At 38.3% G+C, this 26,092-nt stretch overlaps 1 protein-coding gene across 1 annotated transcript in view; it reads left to right on the top strand.

Moving 5' to 3' along the window:
* Nucleotides 1-26,092, top strand: part of LOC124711575 (cubilin-like) — a gene marked incomplete in the record, with an annotated part of 644,865 nt that overhangs the window by 111,949 nt on the left and 506,824 nt on the right. The window contains 2 exon segments of the mRNA XM_047241722.1: nt 5,955-6,115; nt 9,952-10,133. Coding sequence (XP_047097678.1) covers nt 5,955-6,115; nt 9,952-10,133 — 343 coding nt within the window.

Here is a 26,092-nt window from a genome sequence, read left to right as displayed (position 1 = left end):
GAATGGTTTGCACACTGACACTTGTAGATGACTCAACATTGAAATCTGCAGCAATTTGTGGAAGTATTGCACTTCTGTTGTATTGAATGATTCTCTTCAGTTGTCGTTTGTCCTTTTCTTGCAGGATCTTTCTCTGTCCACAGCAATATCGGAGATTTGATGTTTTACCAATTTCCTGGTATTCAAGATACACTTGTGAAATGGTCACACAGGAAAATCACCACTTCATCACTACCTGGGAGATGCTGTGTCCCATCCCTCATGCCTCGTGTGCTGACTATATCACATTCAAACTCACTTAAATCTTGTTAACCTGCCATTGTAGCAGCAGTAACTGATCTGACAACTGTGCCCGACACCTGCTGTCTTATAAAGACATTGCCGACCGTAGCACCATATTCTCCTGTTTACATATCTCTGTATTTGAATACTCATCACTATATCAGTTTCTTTGGTGCTTGAGTATATGTTCCATTAACAATTATTCCTTCTTTGTTTTCCCAGATTAGGGATCTGAAATGTCTCTCTACAACTGCCAAGAATAATTTTGGTAATATGAAACTTCCTTCCCCAACTCATCTTAAATTCTTAATTGCTCACTATCTTGATCACAACTATGTCCCACTGAATGTTTGTCATTCATTTTTCTATCAATTTCATATTAAAATTTTCCATTATCATCTTTATAGCATGATTTGTTCTCATTTATCATCTTTGGTAATTCTTTGTATTTGTCTCCAACATCCACGTCCGAATCCAAGCACAGTGGCGTATACCGTTGAATCATTTCCATGGAATACCTTTTGCTGATTTTTAAAATGAGTCTTACTTTGTGAAGGGTTTGCTGCAAAAACCAGGCAAGTCACAAAATACACATTCTGAGAAAACTGAAAAACAAAGTTTGACATCTACAGAAGGTGTGTATTTTTGAGAAATTATATAAGATAATGTTACTGACTTATAGCCCTGTATTTTATGTGCAAAATATAAAATTTTGAAATGAAAAGCATACACATAAATAAATCAAAAATGCAATTATAAATATTTGGACTTACCTGGTTTTTGCACCAAAGACTCTAAAATCTCAAATACTGCATGCAAAATCAGACATAAATAACATGAAAACAAAATAACAACAAATAATGAATCATAATTTACTTTTTATTAATTACCAGACATTTTACAGTATCTTTTGTCAAAAAAATTATACATAGTTTTGCGTGGCTTATAACATAAACTGTTCTGTCCCGATGTAAATTTTTTAAGGATATTATCATTAACTAAATATAAAATCTACAGCCTCAGAACATTTTGTTGACCTACTTGATTTACATATAAAGTACTTCATGGTCACTTCATGGTCATTTTAAAATATTCTTACTCTATTTCATTTCGTCTGTGTTCACCATCATAATTTCCTGCAGAGGGTTAAAGTTTTTCATAGAAACCCATATCTGCAATCTGAATGTACTTTCTAATCAATTTCATGACATCATCATATTTGTGCCTTTTAAGAGGTAAAGGACCACCATACAGGTAATGTCACCTTTTATTGCCTTCTTTAGTGGTGCAAACTCTGACATAACAGTCATGTGTTGATTCTGGCTGGCTTTAAATATGTATTTGCGAGCATAACTGTACTGCAATATTTTATACTGTGGAATTTTGAAAAGCTCATTGTGTTTTGTTTACATATTTGTTTTAAAGAACTGTTTAAAGTAGTCTTTGTAACTTTTGAACATGTTTTGTTTCACAGGAACAACAGTAAAAAATTTAGATGTTTTTCTAACAAGTGAATGCCATTCTTCAGGAAGGTGCAGTCTAGTTACAACCCTTTTCCTCTTTTCAATGTTCCCAAAGTCGCTATCACAAGGCAAAAATGAATGTCCCAAGCTCTGGAAAATAATGTGAAATGTTCTGAAATTTGTTAGTATGTGCAAGACTGAAGAGATACTGTAGAAGTGCCTTGTTTTTGTTTTTGGCAGCACAGTTATCTGAAAATAATACAATTTCAGTTTTATCAGGGGGAATGACATGTTTAAGGTACCAATCTAAGCAGGAAATAACTTCAACAGGACCCTTTTTGCCATCACAGTCTGTGTACATGAACATGTGAGCCTTTCCACTGCTGCAACAGTGTATATTAAAGTTTTACATCCACATATGTCTCAGACAAAATACGTCTGTTGAAGGAAGTACTGGAAGTGGCAAATTTTGCTGGTAATCAGATGCTAAACATGCAACAGCTTTATTTTCCCTAGCCCATTTAGTTTCTTCCATAAGTCATTCATAGAATACTTCACTCTTTCGCTAATGTACTTCCTTCTCAATTTCAAGCTCTCTTCTGTGTTCCAAATCATCAGTACAATCTTCTGTAAATTTCGTTAAGGAATCACACTTCTCACACAAGTGTCACTTTTTTGGTGTCCAAATGAAATGTCACCTGGTTTTAAGGCCTAAAAACGTCTGCCTCATGCTGTTCTAAACATAACTCATACATTCTCTTTACATTCAATTCTGGAGATAAAAATACTTTCTTGGCATTATCTGCTTTACTGTAGTGCAGTGTTCGTGCTGGAAACTGTTTTATGTGATTTATAACATTTTCTAAGTCATTATCACTCGCTCCGTTAGGCCTGTTTTCATGTTTTCCTCTACGATCTGTGGATGGACCAATATTTTTGGATGCAAATGAAGGCAGACGTTCAACCCATGCCTTCTTTATCCCATAAAGGCTGCAAAAAGCTTTTTTGCATATTACATGTTGTTGGGTTTTAAGCTGAACCTGGAAAGACATAAAATGTTATTTCAAAAACTTTCGGGAATAAATTCGGTTTCCTCATTTTAAAAATACATATTATTTTGGGCTAATATTGCTTCACTGCATGTTATTACATAAATACATACCATGTAAGTGTATGTCAAGTTACGAACTTGTGAATCTTCACCTTTTCTAGGCCTTCGCCGGTCAACTTGCTTTGGTGTAGTCAATGCACACAAAAATGCATCCTGTGCTTCTTTTGTTGAAAGTGAGTTAAACTTTGTCAGCATTTCCTGTTTTTCCTTCGTATCAAGTACATCTAAACATTTTCTTTTGCAGTTGCATGCAGGCCCAGTTTCACGAGCTGGAATAACCTTGCCACTACGTGTGACATACAACTCACCACGTAGCCTTTTCAGTTTGTCTCTGTTTCTTTCCCATTTACTAGAATCACCTTTTCTTTTCTTTGTTACATGTTCATATTCACTATCACTGCATGAATCATCGGGAGACATGTCTTAAACACAATATACACTACAGACAAATGCACAATCTGAACAACTTCAACTTCACATGCAGCCATGTAAACAACACAACAGCCTGCCACGTTAGTGCTGCCACCTACTGGTGCAAGAACCAGGGAAGTCCAGGACTAATCTGTTTCTTCCACCAAACGCAACCATGCATATCTCATTCAGATCAGTTCGCAAAAGTCTGGTTCTTGCACCAAAAGATGCACGTTCTGATGTTATATCTCATGCCGATAACATCTCATTTTTGACCAGAAATGGACTTATCTGGTTTTTGCAGCAAGCCCTTCATTTGCTCTGATATTCCTTCCTTACATATTCACATATGCATTATTTAGTACACTAATGTAAATTGAGTCATTCCTTCATCTACATCTACTCCGCAATCCACTACACAGTGTGTGTCGGTAGATGCTGTGTACCACTACTAGTCATTTCCTTTCCACTCGTAGATAGGATGAGGGAAAAGCGACTTCTGTATGCCTCCAAATGAATGCTAATCTCTTGTATTCTTGTATCTTATCTTCATGTTCCTTATGTGAAATGTATGTTGCCAGTAGTAGAATAATTCAGCAGCCAGCTTCAAATTCCACTTCTCTAAAATTTCTCAGTAGTGTTCCTTGAAAAGAATATCATCTTGCTTCTAGAGAGTCACATTTGAGTTCCCGAAGCATCTCTGTGATACTTGTGTGTTGTTCAAAGGTACTGGTAACAAATATAGCAACTCGCATCTGGATTGCTTTCATGTCCTCCCTTAATCTGACCTGGTGCGGATCCTAGACACTTGAGCAGTGCTCAAGGAAAGGTCACACTAGCATACTGTATGCAGCCTCCTTTACAAATGAACCGCACTTCCCCAAAATCCTCCCAATAAACCGAAGTTGACTATTCACCTTCCAATCCTCACATGCTCATTCCATTTCATGTTGCTTTACAGTGTTATGTCCAGATACTTAAACTATGTGACTGTGTCAAGTAGGACACTGCTAATGGTGTATCTGAACGTTATGGGTGTATTTCTCCTACAAATCCACATTAACCTACATTTTTGTACATTCAGAGCTAGATGTCATTCATCATATAATCTAGAAATTTTGTCTAAGTCATTTTATATCTTCCAGCAGTCACTCAACTTTGAGACCTTCCCATACACCACAGCATCATTAGCAAAAGGAAAGTATGTATATATAAAATAATAGCAGTCCCATCACAGTTTCCTGGCGCACTCCTGATGAGTCTCCTGTCTCTGATGAACATTTACAATCAAGGACAATATACTGGGTTCAATTGCTTAAGAAGTCTGTGAGCCACTTGTATATGTGGGAACCTATTCCATGTGCTTGTACTTTCTTTAACAATCTGCAGTGGGGCAGCATGTCAAACACTCTTCGAGAAAACTGGAGTTGCTCTGCTATCAGTTTGATGCCAGACAACACTACTTAGTTAAGTTTGGGGATGTTGGTGGTGATCCATTATTAAGATTTTTGCTGAGAAGTGGGTGAGTTGTATGAAATCAGAAACTACAAACTGTCTTTGTGGGGAAAAATACATAAAATATTTAGAAGGCCATTAAATATTTCAGTGCACATGGCATTCATTGTTTATCAAGCCATGGAAAAGGCAAAGGAAGGTGCACATATAAATTTCAGCCTGTGTCTCCAAACAGAACTGCTGGATACTGACAAAAAGAGACTGTGGTGTAGGACTTCGAATTGCTTCAGAGTATGACCATACTGAAAGTCCATTTTAAGTCTTTGGTGAGACACATGAACAGTGCTAAACCTTGCCATAGCTTTGCTATTAACAGTTTTGTCTCAAATCATTGAGTCTCTGAATCTCAAAACCTGGGATCAACATACATACTTCACATGCTAATCATGTGCCAGCAGAGTCTAAAGTCAATTAACTGTCAGTTATTGTGTCATCTGTAATACTTTTATTGTTGAAGATTGCAGACTATTGCTAGCTGGTGAGGAGCCTATTCACATTTGTTCTTAATAAAGTATTCATCAGGATTGTTATCTTTCATGTACTAACAGTTGCACAGGGTAAATTTGTGAAATTGTGTTTCTTCATCATTGTGAACTCTTTGTTACCTTCTTTGGTGTTAGAACTTGTCCTATTAATTACTACTTATTTACCATTCCAATCTTTAATAGAATTTTAGCTTTGAAACTGCACACTTTAACTTTCAACAAGTAACAACACCGTTCAGATCACACTGCTACATTCACTTAATTACTTTTCCAAGTGCACTCAGATTACTGAAACAACTTTCTTTTGATTTTCCTTCTTTATTCTTATCAGTGATACTTAATGGAAAAGCAATCTAGTGGTTACTGAAATGGATAAACAGAGCCAGATAATTGTCATATTTCAGCCATACTGCATTTGCTTCAGGACCTCGAGATTAGCAATGACGGATTATTTTTCATGACTAAAGAAATAACTAAACAGTTTTAGCAGTTGTTGCCATTTGTACACTTGTTGCTAATAGTGGCAGTATATAATATTTGTACATGCCCTATTGCTTCCTTAGAAGTGTATTGTTTAATCTGGAGTACTGTCCGTTTCATGTTGTGCTGTTTTGCTGAATACATAATATGGTTCTTCTGTGTTATTGAAGTTTTAATATTGACCATTTTCTGCTCATGTACTTGCAGAAATGGAGGCAATGCCCTTTCACCATTGGTGGGCAAATTTTGTGGTACAGCTATACCAAGGACAATCCCATCACACAGCCATCTCATGTTTATACGCTTTGTAACAGACTATAGTATTCAGAGGAAAGGTTTCCGTATCACATGGGATGGCACAGCAACAGGTGAGTGGTTGTAAGTCATGAATGAGTTAATTTGAATATGATATCTCTGGTAATATTGTGGTGATAAGAGCAAGTAATGATATGTGATCTAATCTAACAAGATAGATAAAAAAATCTACTCATCAAGCAGTGGCAGGAGAAAATGTATATCAAGAGTTTACTTTAACCTATGTGTATGTTGTCTCCTTTTTTTATTTGTCCAATTACATTATATTTTCAAAAACTGATTATTTTCATTGCGATATATGTGACCTGTGTAATTCAGAAAAGCTGGTGTCTGTAGGAAGAATCCAGATGACACAGATTGTGAAGCAGTGATTAAAGTGAAGCCTTAGAATTTGCCACTGGACAAATGGAGTTAAGTGGACCATGAGTCTTACACAGCCATCTCACAAGTTGCATCATATGGAGGGGGGGGGGGGGGGGGGCGTGGAGGGGGAACCACCTCCAAACCTTATGATCGTACTGCTATAGTCATGCAGCAGTCTTAAATTGTTCAAGCTTTCTATATTTAATGCTATTTTTTGCTGAGATTTATAAGCCTCTTTTTAATTTTTTAAATTTGTTACTAGTTGATTGCAGCTAATGCCATTTCTACTTTCTCAGTGTCAGTTTTGGGATGTACCCAAATATATTATCATAATTCATTCATCAGTTTATAAAGAAATTTCAGTTTGAACTACATGAAAGTTTAAACACGTGCTAAGTTCAACAGTGGTACAAAAGATAAAGAAAAGGTCCTCTGCTCTCCATAAGAAAATCAACAAACATGCCAATACAAATGAGAAAGATTGATGGATCTTGCTAAATTGTGAGGAGGGTGTAGAAAAGACAAGGGAAAAGGATTTATGAGTCTGTGGCAAGAGAAGAAATGAGATATATATTGATTAATGTAAATTTACTGATTTTAACTCTCACTCTAAAATCTGTTGATTTTATTAAAAAATTAAAACATTAGAAGCAATAGTAATGTTAATTTGAAATTCTTTTGGACACTTCCTTCTAAAAGTCTTTCAAATTTTTGTTTAAGACATGCACAGTCTTTGGCCTGTAGGTTCTCTCCATTATTGTTGAGTTTTAAAATAATATGATGAATGATGTCATTCTGGGACTCATCTACAATAACAATCCATTTTCCACCAATATCTTTCATCAGAAACTGCTAACATATTTCAAGGTGATGTCATTAATTGTTTGACAATACAACACTTTAAACTATCCCTTTTGCTGTGCAAAACATGTTAACTCATTTATACCAAACATTACTTGAAGGCTTTATCTGTGTTAATGTTGCTGTGGGATAAGCTCTTGCTTCATAACTTGGTTTTGATGGTAATTATTGTGAAATAAAATTGGAGATTAAAGAATGAAACAGAAGTAACAAAGTTAGATATAGCAATAATATGGAAAGCGTAGACTTCTAAATGCCACATACAGGAGGCGCTGTGTCACAGACCAGCTCATTGAAAAAGAATGCTAGAAATATTTCAACTTTTGAACAAAGCCCTTCTTCAGAAAATAAAACTCACACATGTTGACACAAGAAATACGCATACATGGCCACTGTCTCCAGGCACTAAGATCTGACTGCAGTTGGGTCTGATGTGAGTAGCAATCTACTTACGCTGTGTAGTGAGGGTAAGGATCAGTTGTGGGGCAGGGAAGCGGTGGAATAGCAGGGTAGGGATGGAGGCAGATGCTGCCTGTGGGAACCAGTGGAAGTGGTGGTTACAGGATAGGGCCTCTGGTGCAGCATTGGGTTGCTGTACTGTGAGGCCAGATGGGGCCAGGGGTCAAAGTGGGAGTAGAAAAGGATATGTGAAAGAAAAGAAGTAGAGAAGAGGAAAGAAATATTTGGGTACATTAGCGGGATAGAAGGCATGGTTGTACTAGAATGGGAGCTGAGAGGGGTATAGGCAGGTGGAATATAGGTACTAATGAAGGTTGAGGCCAGGAAGGAAGTATATGTTGTAGGGAGACTTCTGATCTGTGTAATTCAGAAAAGCTGGTGTCTGTAGGAAGAATCCAGATGACACAGATTGTGAAGCAGTGATTAAAGTGAAGCATATTACTTTGGGTCTCATGTCCAGCAGCTAGGTGATCCAGTTGCGTCTTGGCTGTAGTTCGGTAGTTGCCATTCTTTTGGACCAACAGGATGTTAGTTGACATGCCCATGTAGAATGCACAGTGATTGCAGCTACGTTGGTAGATCATAGGACTGCTTTCATAGTTAACCCTGCCTTTAGTGGGGTAGGAGATACCAGTGACTGGACTGCAGTAGATGGTGGCAGAAGAATGTTTGAAACAGGTCCTGCAGGGTCTATTGCAGGAATATGAGCCAAGAGGCAAGAGGGTGAGAGCAGAGCTGGAATAGGGACAGACAAGGATATCACATAGGTTGGGTGGGCCATGAAATACCACTGCGCGAGTGGTAGCGTGAATAGTGGGGAGCACAGTTCTCATTTCAGGACCTGATGAGGGGTACCTGAAACCCCTACCTATATATATGTTGATTCTAAAAGAAGCTTCAGTTACATACAAAAATTTTATTGAGGTTACATAGACTTGAGGGTAAGGCCCCATCTTGTAGTAAAATACTTCAAGTTCCATTCACTTATTGTTGTAATATCAAATACTGCCACTAGGAAAGACAGAATATTGAAAACTAAAATGGCAAATTTCACAGGGCCTGAATGTGCTCGTTACATGTCTTAGATGGAAGAAACAAAGTCGGCAACAAAGGTTCAACATAAATCTCACACTGAGTACCGTAAGGAACCTAGCAGCTCTACTCTGGGCATCAGAATTTCATTTAAACTGATTGTAACACCCATCATAACGAATCTCCAGGTTGCCTGCAAGTCTCCAAGGCTGTTGTTAAGTGGGTGAGAAAGAGTAGGTGAGAAAGAATTTTGTTCACAGCGCCAGGAAATCAGTGTGTTGCCATAGCTTGGAGTTCTTCAATCAACTGTCTGGAGAGTGCTAAGAAAAAGATTGAATGTGAAGCCACACAGATTGACATTGTTATGTGCCCTCACAGAAAAAGAGAAACAGAACGCATTTTGTGCAGAAATGTTATGTCAGATTGAGGAAGATGACACATTGCTTACTCACATGGTTTTTTGTGACGAATCAACATTTCTTATCAGTTAAAGTGAAAGTGAATGTATGAGACAAAACTTGCGGTATTTTGCAAGGTGACATCTCTAACAGAAACACTTTAAATCAAACGGAACACTGCTATCCTTTTTAACGAAAGGTACCTTCCTCAAGGAGGAAAGAGAACTTGCTTGGTGAGTTTGGAAGCACTTCAAGGTGTTTCTCCTGAAGAAAAGCCCTGACCAGCATTTCTGGTATTTCTGTATGGTTTTTGATTCAATAATTTTCTGAAATGGATATTTCTTTACTATCACATGGTTAAAGGTGACACTGCTTGTACAAATGAAGCATCACTAGATTCGGTACAGGAAGTACTGCATTACTCATTTTCACCAGGTAATTGAAACATAACAAAACAAATGATATATTTTAGCTGTCACCGTATTTTCTCCTGTACTGAAATATTGTTTTCTCATAGATCATAACAGCCACACTTCAGCCAAAAGTTTCTCCTGAGTCCAGACTTAAGAGCCAAGAGTAAAAATAAATATGTGAGGATAATAGTTCATAACTGTGTTCAGAAAAAAAAAATTCTTCAGGTCCAGAATATAGGGAGAACCTTTATTGGACCGTCACAGGCTGATGTGGATATTTGCTAAGAGCTATAACCCTCAGTAACTCATAATGGGATATGGTGTGAAAAGTTCCATTGCGTAAAATGTATTATCTTCTTTCAGGATGTGGTGGAATTATGACAAGCCCTTCAGGATCATTTACTTCTCCTAATTATCCACAAAACTACCATGATGTTTCGTTATGTACCTGGAAGATATCAACAAGCAGGGGAAGCATTCTACAGCTTGTCTTCATTGACATAGAAATGGAAGAGATGGGTGACTGCTACTATGACTTTGTTGAGGTAAAGTGTGTCATTATGTGTATAGTGTACAGCAAGAGTATGAAGTGATGTTAGACATAAAATCTTGTTGCATGTTAAATACAGAATGATAAAAAGGAACAAAGAAATTATGGGGCCTGGTGCTCCTGAATGGTTTTTACACTTAAGCTATTGGAAAGCTGGAAAGCCTCTTGTCTCTCCTTTCTTGTTTTTTCTACATTATAGATATTCCTTTCTCTTTTGAGTGTACCTGTAGAACTGTTCCATATATCATGCCAGCTAAGTTGGTACTTTGCTTAGCTTTATTTGACTTGCCAGCTATCAAAATGATCATACAGTTGTAAATAAGCCTCCTCCAACTTTCCTCACTCTGCCACAGATGTTGCACCATGTATCTTATGCGAGTTGGCAAAACAAATGATGAGATCTGTGAGGGTCAGCTTCTCCCATTTTTGGCCACAGTAAATACATGTAACCCTGTGGAGAGCTATTACCTGCACATAACTATACTACTGCAATCACATCTGTTCAAGGATCTCCAGCATTCTTCTTTCTAATCTTATTTGCTGTCAGCTATCTTCATTCCTAATTTTATCTCATTCATTTTCTGTGGACGAGAATGACGGAACTATTCAGCACAGTAACTGTTGCTTCTTCTACTTGATAGATAAGAGGTATGCCTTGTGCAGGCTGATCTTAGAAGCTTGTGAAAATTTTTCATCCGAAAGTATCTTATGTACCTCATTGAAGAATTTGGAAGCTTTTTGTATTCCATTTCCATTCTCTTGGTGGAAGTCCAATCTGTCATACAAGTTGTGGAAAATGGGCAGTACCATGGAGTGAGGTTTACTTTTAGTGGCAAACTACAGTGAGGACTTATATACCACATACTACAGGACTGTTACAATAGCTGTGGAGACCCTTCAGAAAATGTGAAAAGTAACAGCTTAAGGGAATCTGGTGAAACCGTTCAGTGCAGCTGGTCCCTTGTGGTTTTGTAACAATGGAATGTCACAAGGCTTCTTCTTATTGTCTTTAGATCAAAGACTGGTTTGCTGCAGTTCTTCACTCTTCTCTATCCTGTGCAAGCTTTTTCATCTCTCCGTAACTACTGCAGGCCAGATACATTTGAATTTGCTTTCTGAAGTCTAGCGTTGATCTTCCTCTACTGTTTTTACCCCAACTCTTCACCTCTTTCCATTGTTAAATTAACAAGTGCTCGATGCTTCAGGCTTTGACTATCAACGCCGGCCGCGGTGGTCTAGTGGTTCTAGGCGCGCAGTCCGGAACCGCAGGACTGCTACGGTCGCAGGTTCGAATCCTGCCTCGGGCATGGATGTGTGTGATGTCTTTAGGTTAGTTAGGTTTAAGTAGTTCTAAGTTCTAGGGAACTGATGACCACAGAAGTTAAGTCCCATAGTGCTCAGAGCCATTTGAACCATTTTGACTATCAACAGATCCCTGCTTTTAGTCAAATGAGTTCTAAATTTCTTTTTTTCTCAGTTTAGTTCACTACCTCCTCATTAGTTGTCTGATCTACTATCTAGTCTTCAAAATGCTTCTGTAGCACCACATATCAGAATGGTCTTATAGTCTGAACTGTTTATTGTTCACATTTCACTTCAGCACATAGCTACTCTTCAGACAAACACCTTTAGAGAAGACCCTCTAACATTTGAATTTATATTCAGTGTTAACAAATTTCTCTTATCTTTAAGAATGTTTTTCTGGCTATTATCAGTTTGCATTTTATATCCTCTCTACTTTGACAGTCATAAGTTATTTTGCTCCCCAAACAGCAAACCTCAGTTACTACTTTTTAGTGTCCTATTTCCTAATCTATGTCCCTCAGCACTGTCTTATTTAATTATAGTTCATATTATTATCTCAGCAGAATCTTGTCAAATTATATAATTTCACAAAACCCTAAGAAATACTGGTCATATGCTAAGGCTTTTGATCACATCAGAGTTATTGCTTAGGTGTGTGGGACCCTTACCAAATAGGGCTAACAGGGGATATTGAACACATACAGAGAAGGGCAGCAAGAATGGTCACAGGTTTGTATGATCCATGGCAGAATGTCACAGTGATACTGAAGGAGCTGAACTGGAAGACTCTCGAAGATAAACGTGAACTATCCCGAGAAAGTCTATTAACAAAGTTTCAAGAATCATCATTAAATGATGATTCTAGGTGTATACTACAATCCCCTATGTACCACTCACATAGGGATCATGAGGATAAGATTAGAATAATTACTGCATGCACAAAGGCATTCAGGCAATCATTCTTTCTGTGTTCCATATGTGAATGGAATGGGAAGAAACCCTGATAACAGTGGGTCGTACCCTCTGCTGCGCACCTCATGGTGGTTTGCAGAGTATAGGTATAGATGTAGTTTACCATGTATCACTTTTGTTGATATTCACACAATGGAAAGTCCTTGATGGAATAACAGCAATATGAAGAGGATAGATTGCCACTGTCCACACACAGGAGGCATTGAATTGTAGACAGGCAAAATGAAGAAGACTGCTAAATATTTTAGCTTTGGAGAAAAAAGGCCTTCATGTGAAACAGAAAAAAAACCACACATTTGTATAAGCACAACTTCCACACACATGGCGATTCTCTTTTTGTGCTGAGGCCCGACAGTGGTCATGGACGTGGTAGTTGTACTTGTGTGAATGTGTGTGTGTTTTCTATTTTAGAAGGACTGTTTCATCCAAAAGTTTAATGTTGAGCAGTTCTTTTCATTATGCGTGTCTGTGACTCAGCAGCTTCCCTACGTGATGAATAGAAATCTATTCTTTTTATATTGTTGTTGATATTCACTTTATAACATTTTTTCAAGACAATATACATCCCTTGCAACTGCTCTTCCTACTTCTTTGCTGTCTCTGACGCAAGTATTATGTAATATGAAACCTGAAATATTGTATTTTTTTTCTCACCAAACTTCACCTCTCTTTCCAGTTTTCTTCTTGATTTTTTTACTGGTACTCATTGTACTGATTGAATAACATTGGGTGTAGGTTACAATTGTGTCTCAATCTCTTCTCAACCACTGTTTGTCTTCGTGTCCTGTGACTCTTAGAACTGCATTCAGTATTCTGTAAAAATTGTAGGTAACTTTTGCAACCTGCTACCTTCAGAATTCCGAAGATAGTATCCCAGTCAACATTGTCAAAAGCTTTCTTTAAATCTACAGATGAAATAAATACAGGTTTGCAAATAAATATGGGTTTGCCATTTTTCAGTCTTTCTTGTAAGATAAGTTGTAGGTTCAATATTGCCTTGTTTTTTCCCCAGGGCTAGCTTCTGCCAGTTTCCACCCCTCTGTATCACAGCCATGGCTTACTAAATTGATAGTCTGGTAATATTCACACCTGCCAGCAATTGTCTTCTGTGGAATTGTAATTATAACAGTATCGTATGTCTCATCTCATCCTGATCTAATTCCCACCCAAATTTTTTAATATCATATTCAGGTTAAGCTCTTTTGTATGCTGTAGCTTTTCTGTGTATTGCTTCCTCCTTCCAGCCCTTGCTTCCATGCATGCTACTGGCTTTCCATCCTAGCTCTTAATGTTCCTAAAATTGCTTTTCCTTTCTACAAAGTTCTCTTTAATCAGAGTGCACACCTGTCCTTGGAACTGTTTAGCACATTGAAATTTGGTTTCAAAACTGTCATAGCATTATATATTTCTACATGTCTGAGTCTTTTTGCCTATTTGATCCTCTTCTATCTTCACTGTTCCATCTCGCATAAATGCATCATGCATAAATGATCCACAACACTTAGCAAACTATGTAAATGAGCATTTTTCAAGTATTGCAGAGAAGTTTCCATAAATCATATATAATACCTGTAAATAACGTTGCACTAAATACAGTGATGTTACTTCCAGCCACAGAGAATGAAGTCAATAAAACTGTTCAACAACTAAAAAATAAAAAGTCAGTACACTCTGATGAAGTACCAAAGTGTGTTCTGAAACAATGCATAGAGATTACACAGGGCCCCTTAAGAAATATAATAAATAAATCCGTCACATAAGGGACATTTCCAGAGCAGTTAAAACAGGCATAAGTTGCACCTTTGTTTAGGAAGGAAAGGTAATGCAGAAGACATAGAAAATTACTGGCCCATTTCCCTGCAGTCACCATTCTAAAAAAGGAAAAAAGAAGGGAAAAACTCATAGTGTGAAGGTGTTATGTGGAATGTTGGATGTTTTATAATCATTATTATTATTTATTTGTATAACATATTTTTTACCAAACCCCTACTCTGTTTTATCTAAATAATCCTTCAGTGTAGAAAATGTATTGCATAACAGGTACTTTCTAGCTGCCTTTTTAAATAAGTGTATTTTTGCAATTTCTTTAATCTCTTTCGGCAATTTATTGTAGTTTCACTCCTTGGTAGAAAATGGTGTTTTTAGTTTTATGTTTATTTTTTCATGGTAAAAATGTGCAAAAAAGACGTACTTTTCCTACCCATGTCAACAGGTATTTGACCTTGTGTGGCCCGAGATCCACCCCCTATACTTTCATGAGTCAGCTGTTCCAATCTTCCCTTCCCAGTCCTGTTTAGGTGTAGGCCATGCCAAGTGAAACACCATCTGTTGGTAGTCCTGACGGGCACCAGAGAAACATGACCAAAGTTGGCTGCCCTCAGAGCCATCCCTAACCCCACATTGATTCACCTCACAGCTCCCTCGAAGCATGGTCAATCATGACACTGGAACAGCTCAACAAAGTGTATGTTGGTGCCATGAGTCAGGGATGCTATCTTCTCCAGGTCACCACCTATGCCATATGTCCCATCCCTGTCCAAATTATTTTCCGCCCCACCCACTATCACTGCATGCTCCTCTTTTGTAAAGTCCATACATAAAGACACTAAGTCCTCTATCATATGACTTAGCCCTGCATTTGGCTTGAAGATACTGGTGGCCTGGTACGCTGCCCATAAACTTTCCTGAAACTGAGGGCCTACACCTCGCCCATGGCTAATACCTAGCAGCAGCACTTTCTTCTTCCTAACACTTTGTACATTCCTAGGCTTCTTGGCCTCGAAGTCTGTTGCACATTTCCTGCTCCTCGTTCTACCTGAGGCTCTTCTCCTCTTAACTGTGGCAGTGGTAGTTACCTGTTTTTGATGCTGATGATAAAATTGTCTGTTCACATTCTCTTTCTTCCTATCCTCCTACCAGCTACCAGTTCCCAACCACCCTCCTCCCCCCTATCTTCCTTGACCCGTATCAATTCCTTCCTTGCTTCCTCCAACTGTGCCTGTTTCCCAATCAAAATGTTCCTACTGCATACTCTGCAGTTCCAGGAGAGGGCCTCTTGTGTTCTCCCAACATCCCCCCCCCCCCCTCCCCTTTGCCCCCCAGTGATAATTATATCACCATCTTAACGTCTCGCATTTTTCTGTGCATACTGATGTCTGACACAGTTTGTACATAGTATGGCTAATGTTCAATATTACATTCTCTTGTCACTAACCACAGTTAATTCAGTCACCAGTACTATAAATGTTCACTTTATAACTGCTTTTGCCAATATACTTTGTTGTAATGTTCATGTCAGCTTAGAAGGTTTGGCTGCAATGACTTAACAATGTTATGTTCTTTTATGTCTCACAGTTCACATTTTTAGTACATCTTGTGTATGAACATCTAGGTACCTATTTATTTGTATTTTCTTGTTATTACTTATAGCACACCATGTCAAGATTTTGTGATCAGTTGATCATTAAGACGTAACAAGACTCCAGCCTGATTTTACAATATTTCTACTTTATTTTCGAACCAAGTCATATTTTTGTAGTTACATTTATCTTTATTGAACTGGCAAGCATGTTCTTATTTTGTACTCAAGTAGCAAATTGTAGATCCTATTGTGAAGTTAAATTTAGAACAGAGGCCCAGATATATTTGCTCAAATGGCTTGACACAATTCAAATGGATGATCCTACATGGTTTACTATCACAACCTCATAGATGATTCATGGCGTTTACTATTTCCACTGCATTACACACATGATCATTTCCTCCACTGATCTCATTAATGTCTCTTTCTGTTTTCATTAGCATGACTGAAACATAAATATTTACAACTACGCGTAATTAAAATCTGACATAGCATCTATATCCAATGTTTCAAAGACCTAGAATTACATTTGAAATGAAAATAATAAACAAAGAAATTTCAGTACATACATATGGTTCCTTTTACCCATTGAATTCTTAATCCTCAATAATAAGTTCTGTTCTCCAAATATGTGATTAACTCTCTAAAAATGAGTAGAGCTTATACCCAGTTGTCCATTGCAGACTTATCTGTAGCAATCCACTAGACAATTGGCACAAAACAGTTTGTGAATAATACAACAATCAATGAGAACTTACAACTACAGTCAAATGATTCAGATTCACTGAGTACATATGAACTAACAAATAAAAGAGATGAAATTTTCTACGTCTACTGTACAAAATTCATTGCATAAACATTTAGATCCTTATATAGATACAAGCCCTTTATCTTGCCCATCTCCACGTGTTAGCACATAGCTACAGTTGTGTGGCATATGTACGATTTTGTAAGGTCCTGCATACAGTATTTGCCACTTCTTATTTCTCTTATTTGTCAAGGATAACTTAGGGTGGTTTCTAAGTAACACTTCAGTCACCTGCATGGTAGTTAATAGTCTTTTTGACAGTCTTATCATACACTGCTTTACTCTGTTGAGCACAACTAGTCAAACTGACTAGAGCTTCTCTCAGGTTTTCATCTCTTGATTTGTTTGGCTTGGTAGTTTTGGCAATGGTGTTAGCCACTTCATTTGATTCAGTTACATTAAACATAAGATCATTGGGTCTGTAACTCATTGCTGGGTGTGGTAAGTTACTGTATATTCTTTCAAATGCAGACACCAATTCAGACCACCTGGCATTTTGTGTAGGTGCATAAGTGCATACAAGGCAATTGAACTCACAGGATATTCATTCCATGTGGCTTGCTTCTATGTGGAATCTGGCAACTGGAATGTGCTTAATGTCTTGTTCATCAAGGAAAGATTTTCATTTGAAACCAGTAAGGTATCTGGCATTTTCAGATAAAATGGCATGATGTTTACCCACTTTTGGGATATAATCTTTCAAGATTCTCTTAATTATTGGGTTCTCTGTGGTAGTTTTCATGGTGTAAAGTTTCAGGTACTCGGTGAAAGTATCACAGACAGTCAATAAATATTTGTCTCCACCCCTCACTATGGGTAGGGGACATGGTGCTCATGAAGTCTGAGTCATCACCTTCACATTAATTCCATTGTGTTTAGTCTTGAGTGTGGCAATGTCAGTGCAGGAGTGCTCCTCCATATACCGTGTGAATTATTCTTGCGTGCACTGAACCTCTTGATGCAATGAAATAATGAACAGATAGGATTTGAACTCGTAACTGTGCAAATAAACATTCCTTTTCTATTAACTTTCTAAGATTTTTAATGAATAGTTGAAATACACAGTTTTAACAATGCTGGTATGACTGGTCCAAGCATATGCCCATACGATACCACTTCCCAAAACAAAAGGGTGAAATACATGAATTAATAAATTGAAGAGGATATTTCTTACTTTGTTTCACGCAGATATTTAACAATGTATCAAAACATTATCTTTGCCACAAAAAACTCATTAATGTATCTTTGGTGGCATCTATAACTCATTCAGTTTACATATAGCTTATATATAAGAAAAGAATGAAAAAATATATGATTCAATACAAACCTCCACAGATGTTAATTAATGTGGATAAGCTGGAACAGTGGGAAGGGAGCTCAGTTTTGCATGATCTATTGATTGATTTTGCTTTTTGACAGACTTTCCAATTCCTACGTGACCCCACACAATGTGTGTATATCATATAAAATCTTCTGTACAGTCATTAGGGATGCACACACACCAGATTCCCAAATCCTTGTACTCGTTAGAATTCATGTACTCATTAGGGATGCACACATGCAGGATTTCCCAAATTCGTGTCCCTCCTATAAAATAGCACATCGTTTTCTACCTTGTAATGTTGATTTAAGGTATTACTTTGGTTTTGTTTAACAGACTGTTTGAACTTCCCCCCAGAAGGGGTCTGAGTCATGTAACTGAACTATGTTTTTGCATAGGTGTAAATATTCATGTCTGTGTGACCGGTCCTTTATTAATAATACCTTAAATTCTGATGCTCGCTCTATTAGTTCCACTAATTTTGGCATGCCCTGTGGCAGTCTCGACAGTGTAGCAGGGCTAGAGTCCACCCAGCTAGTCTTGCATGTAATAGTTTGCATGTTAATGAAAAGCTTAAAGCTTGATGATTCCAAAATACTTTTATTTGTTTGCCATAAACATAATAACCACAGCCACACAACACTCGAAGCTTCTAACTATGTAACAGAATCAAATATCTACAGCTTGTCAAAACTGCTGGCGAAAGCTATAACTCTAATTTCTCTGTTGCCAGCTCCTTCTGCTTGAAACAAACATGCCTCCAAAACTATAGGAAGATGCGTCTGTCACAAGACAAAAGTTCTTCTCCATATTAGGGTGGTACAGTATGTTTGAATTTATCAGTGCATATTCAACACACTCGTCAACTTTCTGGCATTCATCTGACAAAACCATGTTGTATTTTTATATAACAGTAGGTCTAGCATGAATCTTATAAAAAATGATACAAGACCGATAAATGCCTTTAGTTGTTTCGTAATTCTTGTCTTGGGATTTCCTCAGTTGCTCATATTTTCTAACTATCAGGAACTATTCCTAGGGGAGATATGATAAACCCTAGGAAATTTACTTGTTCCCTCCCAAACTTGGATTTTTCTACGTTGGCTGTTACCTCAGCATCTATAAATTTTCTCAACACTCTTTCTAAGATGTCAGCATGTTCCTCCCATACAGAAGTGGCCACTAACAGATCATCCAGTTACGAGGTCACTGTTTCGCATAGGTTTGGTCCTAACACTGAATCCAAACTGGTTATAAATACTCCTGCACTCATATTAAGGCCAAAGGGAAGTAACTTAAATTGATAACTTCTACCTCCAAAATTAAATGCAGTGTACTTTCTGGATTGTTCCGAAAATGGTATCTGCCACTAACTGTATTTTAAATCAATGGAGGTTAGATGATTAACACCATAGAATTTCTGTATCTGTTCTTCCAAATTCTTCTTGGGATAGTGTACATCTCTCTTCAAGAGTCTTCCAGTTCAGTTCCTACAGTATCTCTGTGACACTCTCCCATGGATTAAACAAACCTGTTACCATTCGAGCTGCCCTTCTCTGTATACGTGCTATTTGGTACTGGTCCCACACACCTGAGCAATATTCTAGGACAGGTTGCACAAGTGATTTGTAAGCAATCACCTTTGTAGACCGACTGCACCTCCCTAGTATTGTACCAATAAAATGAAGTGTACCATCTGCTTTACCCACACTGAGCCTATGTGATCATTTCATTTCACATTCTTACAAATCGTTACACTCAGATACCTGTATGGGTTAGTCATTTCCAATAGTCATTCATTAATATTATAGATATAGGATAATATGTTTTTATATTTTTTGAAGTGCACAGTTTTACATTTCTGAACATTTAAAGCAAGTTGCCAAACTCTGCACCACTTTGAAATCTTATTAGATCTGACAGAATGTTTATGCATCTTCTTTAAGATAGTACTTCATTGTAGATAACTGCATCATCTGCAGAAAGCCTGACAGTACTATTAATATTGTATGCAAGGTTAGTAATATATGACATGAACAGCAAGGATACTAATACACTTCACTGGGATACACCTGAAGTACTTCTACATCTTACAATGACCCTCCATCCAAGATAACATGCTGTGCCCTTCCTGCTAAAAAGTCCTTCACTTGGTACCCCATATGATCATACTCTTGACAATAAGCTTCAGTGTGGTACTGAAACAAATGCTTTTTTAGAAATCAAGAAGTACTTCTGCCTGATAGCCTTGGTCGAAAGCTTTCAGTACGTCATGTGAGAAAATTACGAGTTGGGTTTCACATGATCAGTGCTTTTTGGAATCCATGCTGTGTGGCATTGAGAAGGTCATTCTGTTTGAGATACCTCATTATGTTTGAGCTCAGAATATATTCTAACATTCTACAACATTATTTCACTCAGAACTGCGATTGTGAACACATATACAGTTTGTAAATGAGGGGAATCTTCTTTCTTGTAGTTGTTTCCACCTATGTTGGGAAGTCAGTACCTCTTTTTCTTTTTCTGGCGAAAGGCCTTTCCCTTCATTCTTGCCTAAATCAATTTCCTTTGGTTTGACAGTTCTACTTGTGTACTCATGAATTTTGCTGAATTTTTTTGTGACAGCAGGTATGGTCAGCCTGTGAATGTTTGCCTTTACTTAGCTTAGCCAAAAACCCATCTTGTGGGCAAGCCCTCACTCAAGCAAGTGCAAAGGTAACTGTAGCTAGATAACTAGAATTTCTTGCAGTTTTTGTGACACTTTAATTTTCATGGTACTTGATCTTTTGAATGTTAGCTGTGAAATTTGGAAATTAGTGATCGTAACAATATAAGCACTACTTCTAAAATGTTATTGCCAAGGCTGTGGGAGTCACAACTGCCATAGTAAAGATCGTAACAATATAAGCACTTCTTCTAAAATGTTATTGCCAGGGCTGTGGGAGTCACAACTGCCATAGTAAAGAAGACTGCCGAGGGATCCAGGACGCCCCTGTCACATGTCAAACTTTTCATGCTGACACTTGTCATATCACTTCTGTAAGGATACTGCAGCACAAGCAAGCATTTAAGCAATCCTTCCTCACATGCTCTGTAGGGGATTTTAGTGAGCAGAAAACATAACATGTGGTATTGTGCTGAGTACCTTCTGCCATGCATTTAACAGTGGTCTGGAGAGCATATATGTAGATGAAAGATGCATTTCTCAACTTGTTGAAACTGAGTCTCTTGGCTCAGCACAGATTTATTTGTGTCATTGTTGTGAACTGTACTCACAGCAAAGAAGAACTCCTTTGCTTCCTGCAATAATCTCACTAAAACCAGCATCCAAACCTCATTACAAATAAAACAAACCATGAAGCAACAATACATTAGAAGATTATTAAAAATTACTGAATTAATTCACAGATTTGCTGTAGCTCTATTATTTGACATATTGTCACAGAACTTTGTGCACACATAGAAAAACTAAAAAAGTTTTTTGACGTATTACAAGTGCTCCATATGTGCCCTACTAGTTATTCTGCTGATATCATCTCAATAATTAAGTTCTCCCCACATATGTTGCGGCATATGCCGGCCACGGTGGCTGAGCGGTTCTAGGCGCTTCAGTCTGGAACCACACGACTGCTATGGTCGCAGGTTCGAATCCTGCCTCGGATGTGGATGTGTGTAATGTCCTTAGGTTAGTTACGTTTAAGTAGTTCTAAGTTGTAGGGGACTGATGACCTCAGATGTTAAGTCCCATAGTGCTCAGAGCCATTTGAACCATACGTTGCAGCATGTCCCTATCAATCAGTTCAAAAGTATGCGTATGCAACCTCACAGTCCTGGTAGGTTCATTGATAGAGGAGGCTTAAACACTGAATCTTTGCCACAACCCTACCCAAAAAAATAACATGGAATCAGGTCGGGAGAACGTGGAGGTCGTAAAATGAATTGCTCATCATCAACACCACCATGACTGATCCATCAGCTTCCCAATTTCCTATTTAAGAATTCTCGAACATTGTGGTGGAAGTGGTGTGGAGCACCACCATCCTGTCGGTCTCCAGTTGTGGCATGAGCCAATTTTCCAGCATGTCCAAATACACCTCTTCTGCAACAGTATTGTCACAGAAGGGAAAGGGACCATAAACTTTAATTGATGAAACTGCACACAACACAATTTTATGTGAACCTCAAATGTGTTGGATGATAGTTTGGGGTCTCTCCGCTTGTTCATTGTGCCATTCACAAAAAATGTTGCTTCGTCATCAGCTTTATGTGAACTTTGAATATGCTGCTCGATAGTGTGGAGATTCTCTGCTTGTTCGCTGTGCCATTCGCAAAAAATTTTGCTTCATCAGTGAAGATGCGTTTCTCACAAAACCCATCCTCTTCTATAAACTGTTGCAACAGTGCTGAAAATTCAAAGGCTCTGGTTTTGTTATCAAAACTCAGAGCTTGTAAAAATTGCAGATTGTAAGGTGTCAGCTTCAGTCATTTCCTTAATGTCTTCCACACAAGTTGTGCTCAACCATTTCTTCACTCACTGCAGGGTGATGTGTTGGATATCCTGTGCAGAGGCATCCTGGAGCTTTAAACTGTGCTTACCATTGGTGAATGGAGTTGGCAGTTGGTGGATCTTTGTTCAACTTCATTCTGAAGCGTTGTTGCTCTCTTACAGCAGACTGATGTACACTTCAAGCCCAACTTCCGCTTTTTCAGTAGCTGTCGCCATCTTGTCTAGCTGGTCACTGCTTCACTCTTGTGACAGAAATCTGAAGTGTGGCTGCAACAGTACAAAAGTTTTTGTGTTTTTCTACATGCGTGTTGAGTTTTGTGACAATATATCATTTAATGTAGCTACAGTGAATTTACATAAAATTGCTTCAATAATTTATAATAATCTTGTACTTTGACAGCTGCCACCTTTTCCACATCAAAAGCCCCCTTCCCATAGGTTAAGCATGTGCAGCAAACATATCTGCTCTATTAGTGAATCCTACAACATCATCACCAGTTACATCTCCCAGCCTTTCTGCTTTCATAGCTACATCTCAGAACTTATCCGTAAACAAATCTCTTGTGCAGTACCCTCCTCTCATCCTCTGACTGATACATTATGTGATCAAAAATATCCAGACACTCCCAAAAACATACATTTTTCATGTTGGGTGCATTGTGCTGCCATCTACTGCCAGGTACTCCATATCAGCAACCTCAGCAGTCATTAGACACCGTGAGAGAGCAGCATGGGGCATTCCGGGGAACTCACAGACTTCGAACGTGGTCAGGTGATTGGGTGTCACTTGTGTCATACGACTATACACGAGATTTCCACATTACTAAACATCCCTAGGTCCACTGTTTCTGATGCGGTAGCGAAGTGGAAACATGAAGGCACACTTAACAGGAGAAAAGCATACAAGCCGACCTCGTCTGTTGACTGACAGAGACCGCCGACAGTTGAAGAGGGTTGTAACGTGTAATAGGCAGACATCTATCGAGACAATCACACAAGAATTTGAAACTGCATCAGAATCCACTGCCCCAAGGAAATGTTACTGTTCCTAATCTGTATTAACAACATAGGAGACAATCTGAGTAGCCATCTTAGATTGTTTGCAGATGATGCTGTCATTTACCGTCTTGTGTAGCCATCAGATGACCGAAACAAATTGTGAAATGATTTAGACAAGATATCTGTATGGTGGAAAGAGTGCCAGTTGACCTGAATGAAGAAAAGTGTGATGTTATTCCCATGAATACTAAAAGGAATCCACTAAATTTCGATTATGCGATAAGTAACATAATTCTGAAGGCTGTAAATTCAACTAAATACTTGGGGATTACAAATAACCTAAATTGGATTCGTCACATAGATAATGTTGTTAGTAGAGCAAACCAAAGACTGTGATTCATTGGCAGAGCACGTAGAAGGTGCAATAGGTCTACTAAAGAGCCTGCTTACACTACACCTGTCTGCCCTATTCTGGAGTATTGCTGTGCGGTGTGGGATCTGCATCAGGTGGGACTGACGGATGACATAGAAAAAGTACAAAGAAGGGCAGCTTATTTTGTATTATCACAAAATAGAAGAGATAGTGCCACAAACATAATACATGAATTGGAGTGGCAATCATTAAAATGAAGGCGTTTTTTGTTGCTATGGGATCTTCTCATGAAATTTCAATCATCAGTTTTCTACTCTGATTGCGAAAACATTCTTTTGGTACCCACCTACATAGGGAGAAATGATCGTCACGATAAAATAACAGAAATCAGGGCTCGCACAGAAAAATTTGAGTGCTTGTTTTTCCCATACACCGTTCAAGAATGGAATGGTAGAGAGACAGCTTGGATGTGGTTCCTTGAACCCTCTGTCACGCACTTATTGTGAATAGCAGAGTAATGATGTAGATGTAGATGTAGAAATACTATGACAGTTAGGCAGGAGGTGAGAAAACTTGGATTTCATGGTTGAGCGGCTGCTCATAAGCCACACATCACGCTGGTAAATGCCAAGCACTTGGTGTAAGGACTGTAAACATTGGATGATTGAACAGTGGAAAAACATTGTGTGGAATGACAAATCATTGTACACAATGTGGCGATCTGATGGCAGGGTGTGGGTATGGCGAATGCCTGGTGAATGTCATCTGCCAGTGTGTGTAGTTCCAACAGCAAAACTCGGAGGCGATAGTGTTATGGTGTGGTCGTGTTTTTCATGGAGGGGGCTTGCACCCCTTGTTGTTTTGCATGTCACTCTCACAGCACATGCCTAAATTGATGTTTTAAGCACCTTCTTGCTTCCCACTGTCGAAGAGCAATTCGTGGATGACGATTGCTTCTTTCAGCATTATCAAGCACCTGGTCATAATGCACGGCTTGTGGTGGAGTGGTTACTTGACAGTAATATCCCTGTAATGGACTGGCCTGTGCAGAGTCCTTACCTGAATTTTATAGAACACCTTTGGGATGTTTTGGAACGCCGACTTCGTGACAGTTCTCACCAACTGACAGCAATACCACTCCTCAGTGCAGCACTCCCCGAAGAATGGGCTGCCATTCCCAAAGAAACCTCCGTGCACCTGATGGAACATATGCTTGCGAGAGTAGAAGCTGTCATCAAGGCTAAGGGTGGGCCAACAACATATCAAATTCCAGAATTGCCGATGGAGGGCGCCACAAACTTGTAAGTCATTTTCAGCCAGGTGTCTGGATACTTTTGATTACATAGTGTATAGTTCCCACTTCCAAAACTGTCAGAAGCACCCACTTTTGATCCATCACTACTCAGGTCTTGAACGCTTTGAAATTTATTCCAGCAACGCTATGGCTTTCTCAAGTCAAGCCCAGAAATGAGATCCTCCCTCCCTGATATCCTCCTCACACCATCCACTGTCACCCTCCTAACCTGTGTAGCATCTTATGACATTCCCAAACCATTACCGCTGACCCCAAGGTTCTTTCCTGCACAAATGTATTCCAATTACAATACAATTACAATACAAAATAAGACTTCATCTATGGCAATAAATCAACAAAAATCCATTTTGAAAATATAAGTAATGAGATCGATAAAAAATTTACTTGCCAAATAGCAGCGTTAGAACACACATATAAAAAACGGTACTGCGATGTAATGTAATTGGATACATAAAAAAATCTACTCACCAAGGTGGGAGAAGGAAAAGGATTCGTGGGGCTTAGGAAAAGGTGTAGGGTTCAGAAAAGTTGCCCAGAACCCCAGGTCAGGGCTGACTTACCACTTGGGATGACAAGGAAAATGATAATTAAAATATAAAAGCTACTGTGAAAGGAAGATGGGCAACCAAACAAATGTTAAAAATGGAATTTTAATTACATGTACTGAGAGACAGGTGAGAAGAAGACAGATACAAGAAAGGCTTTCAGAAGAAGAAATGAACTTTAATTAAGACTTAGAAAATCAACTGCAGTTGGGAGAACCATTTCTGCCTATTTGAGTTGTGATGGTCAAACAAAGATGAGGTATCCATAGAGCTTGAATTGTTAGATAATTAATTTCTGTACCACAGTAGTATGAATTTGAACACAGATAAGTATTGTGTTATATGCTACGACCACAAAAACAAGGAGAAAATTTTATTGACTGTCACAAAAATGCTGTGGATATATTTGGAATTTTACTTTTGTGAATTGATATGAGTCGATCAACAT

The sequence above is a fragment of the Schistocerca piceifrons genome, chromosome 8 (genome assembly GCF_021461385.2).
Source record: "Schistocerca piceifrons isolate TAMUIC-IGC-003096 chromosome 8, iqSchPice1.1, whole genome shotgun sequence".
In the NCBI taxonomy this organism is placed as follows: Eukaryota; Metazoa; Arthropoda; class Insecta; order Orthoptera; family Acrididae; genus Schistocerca; species Schistocerca piceifrons.
Note: the sequence above shows the minus strand (reverse complement) of the source record. Positions and strands in the feature narration are given on the sequence as shown.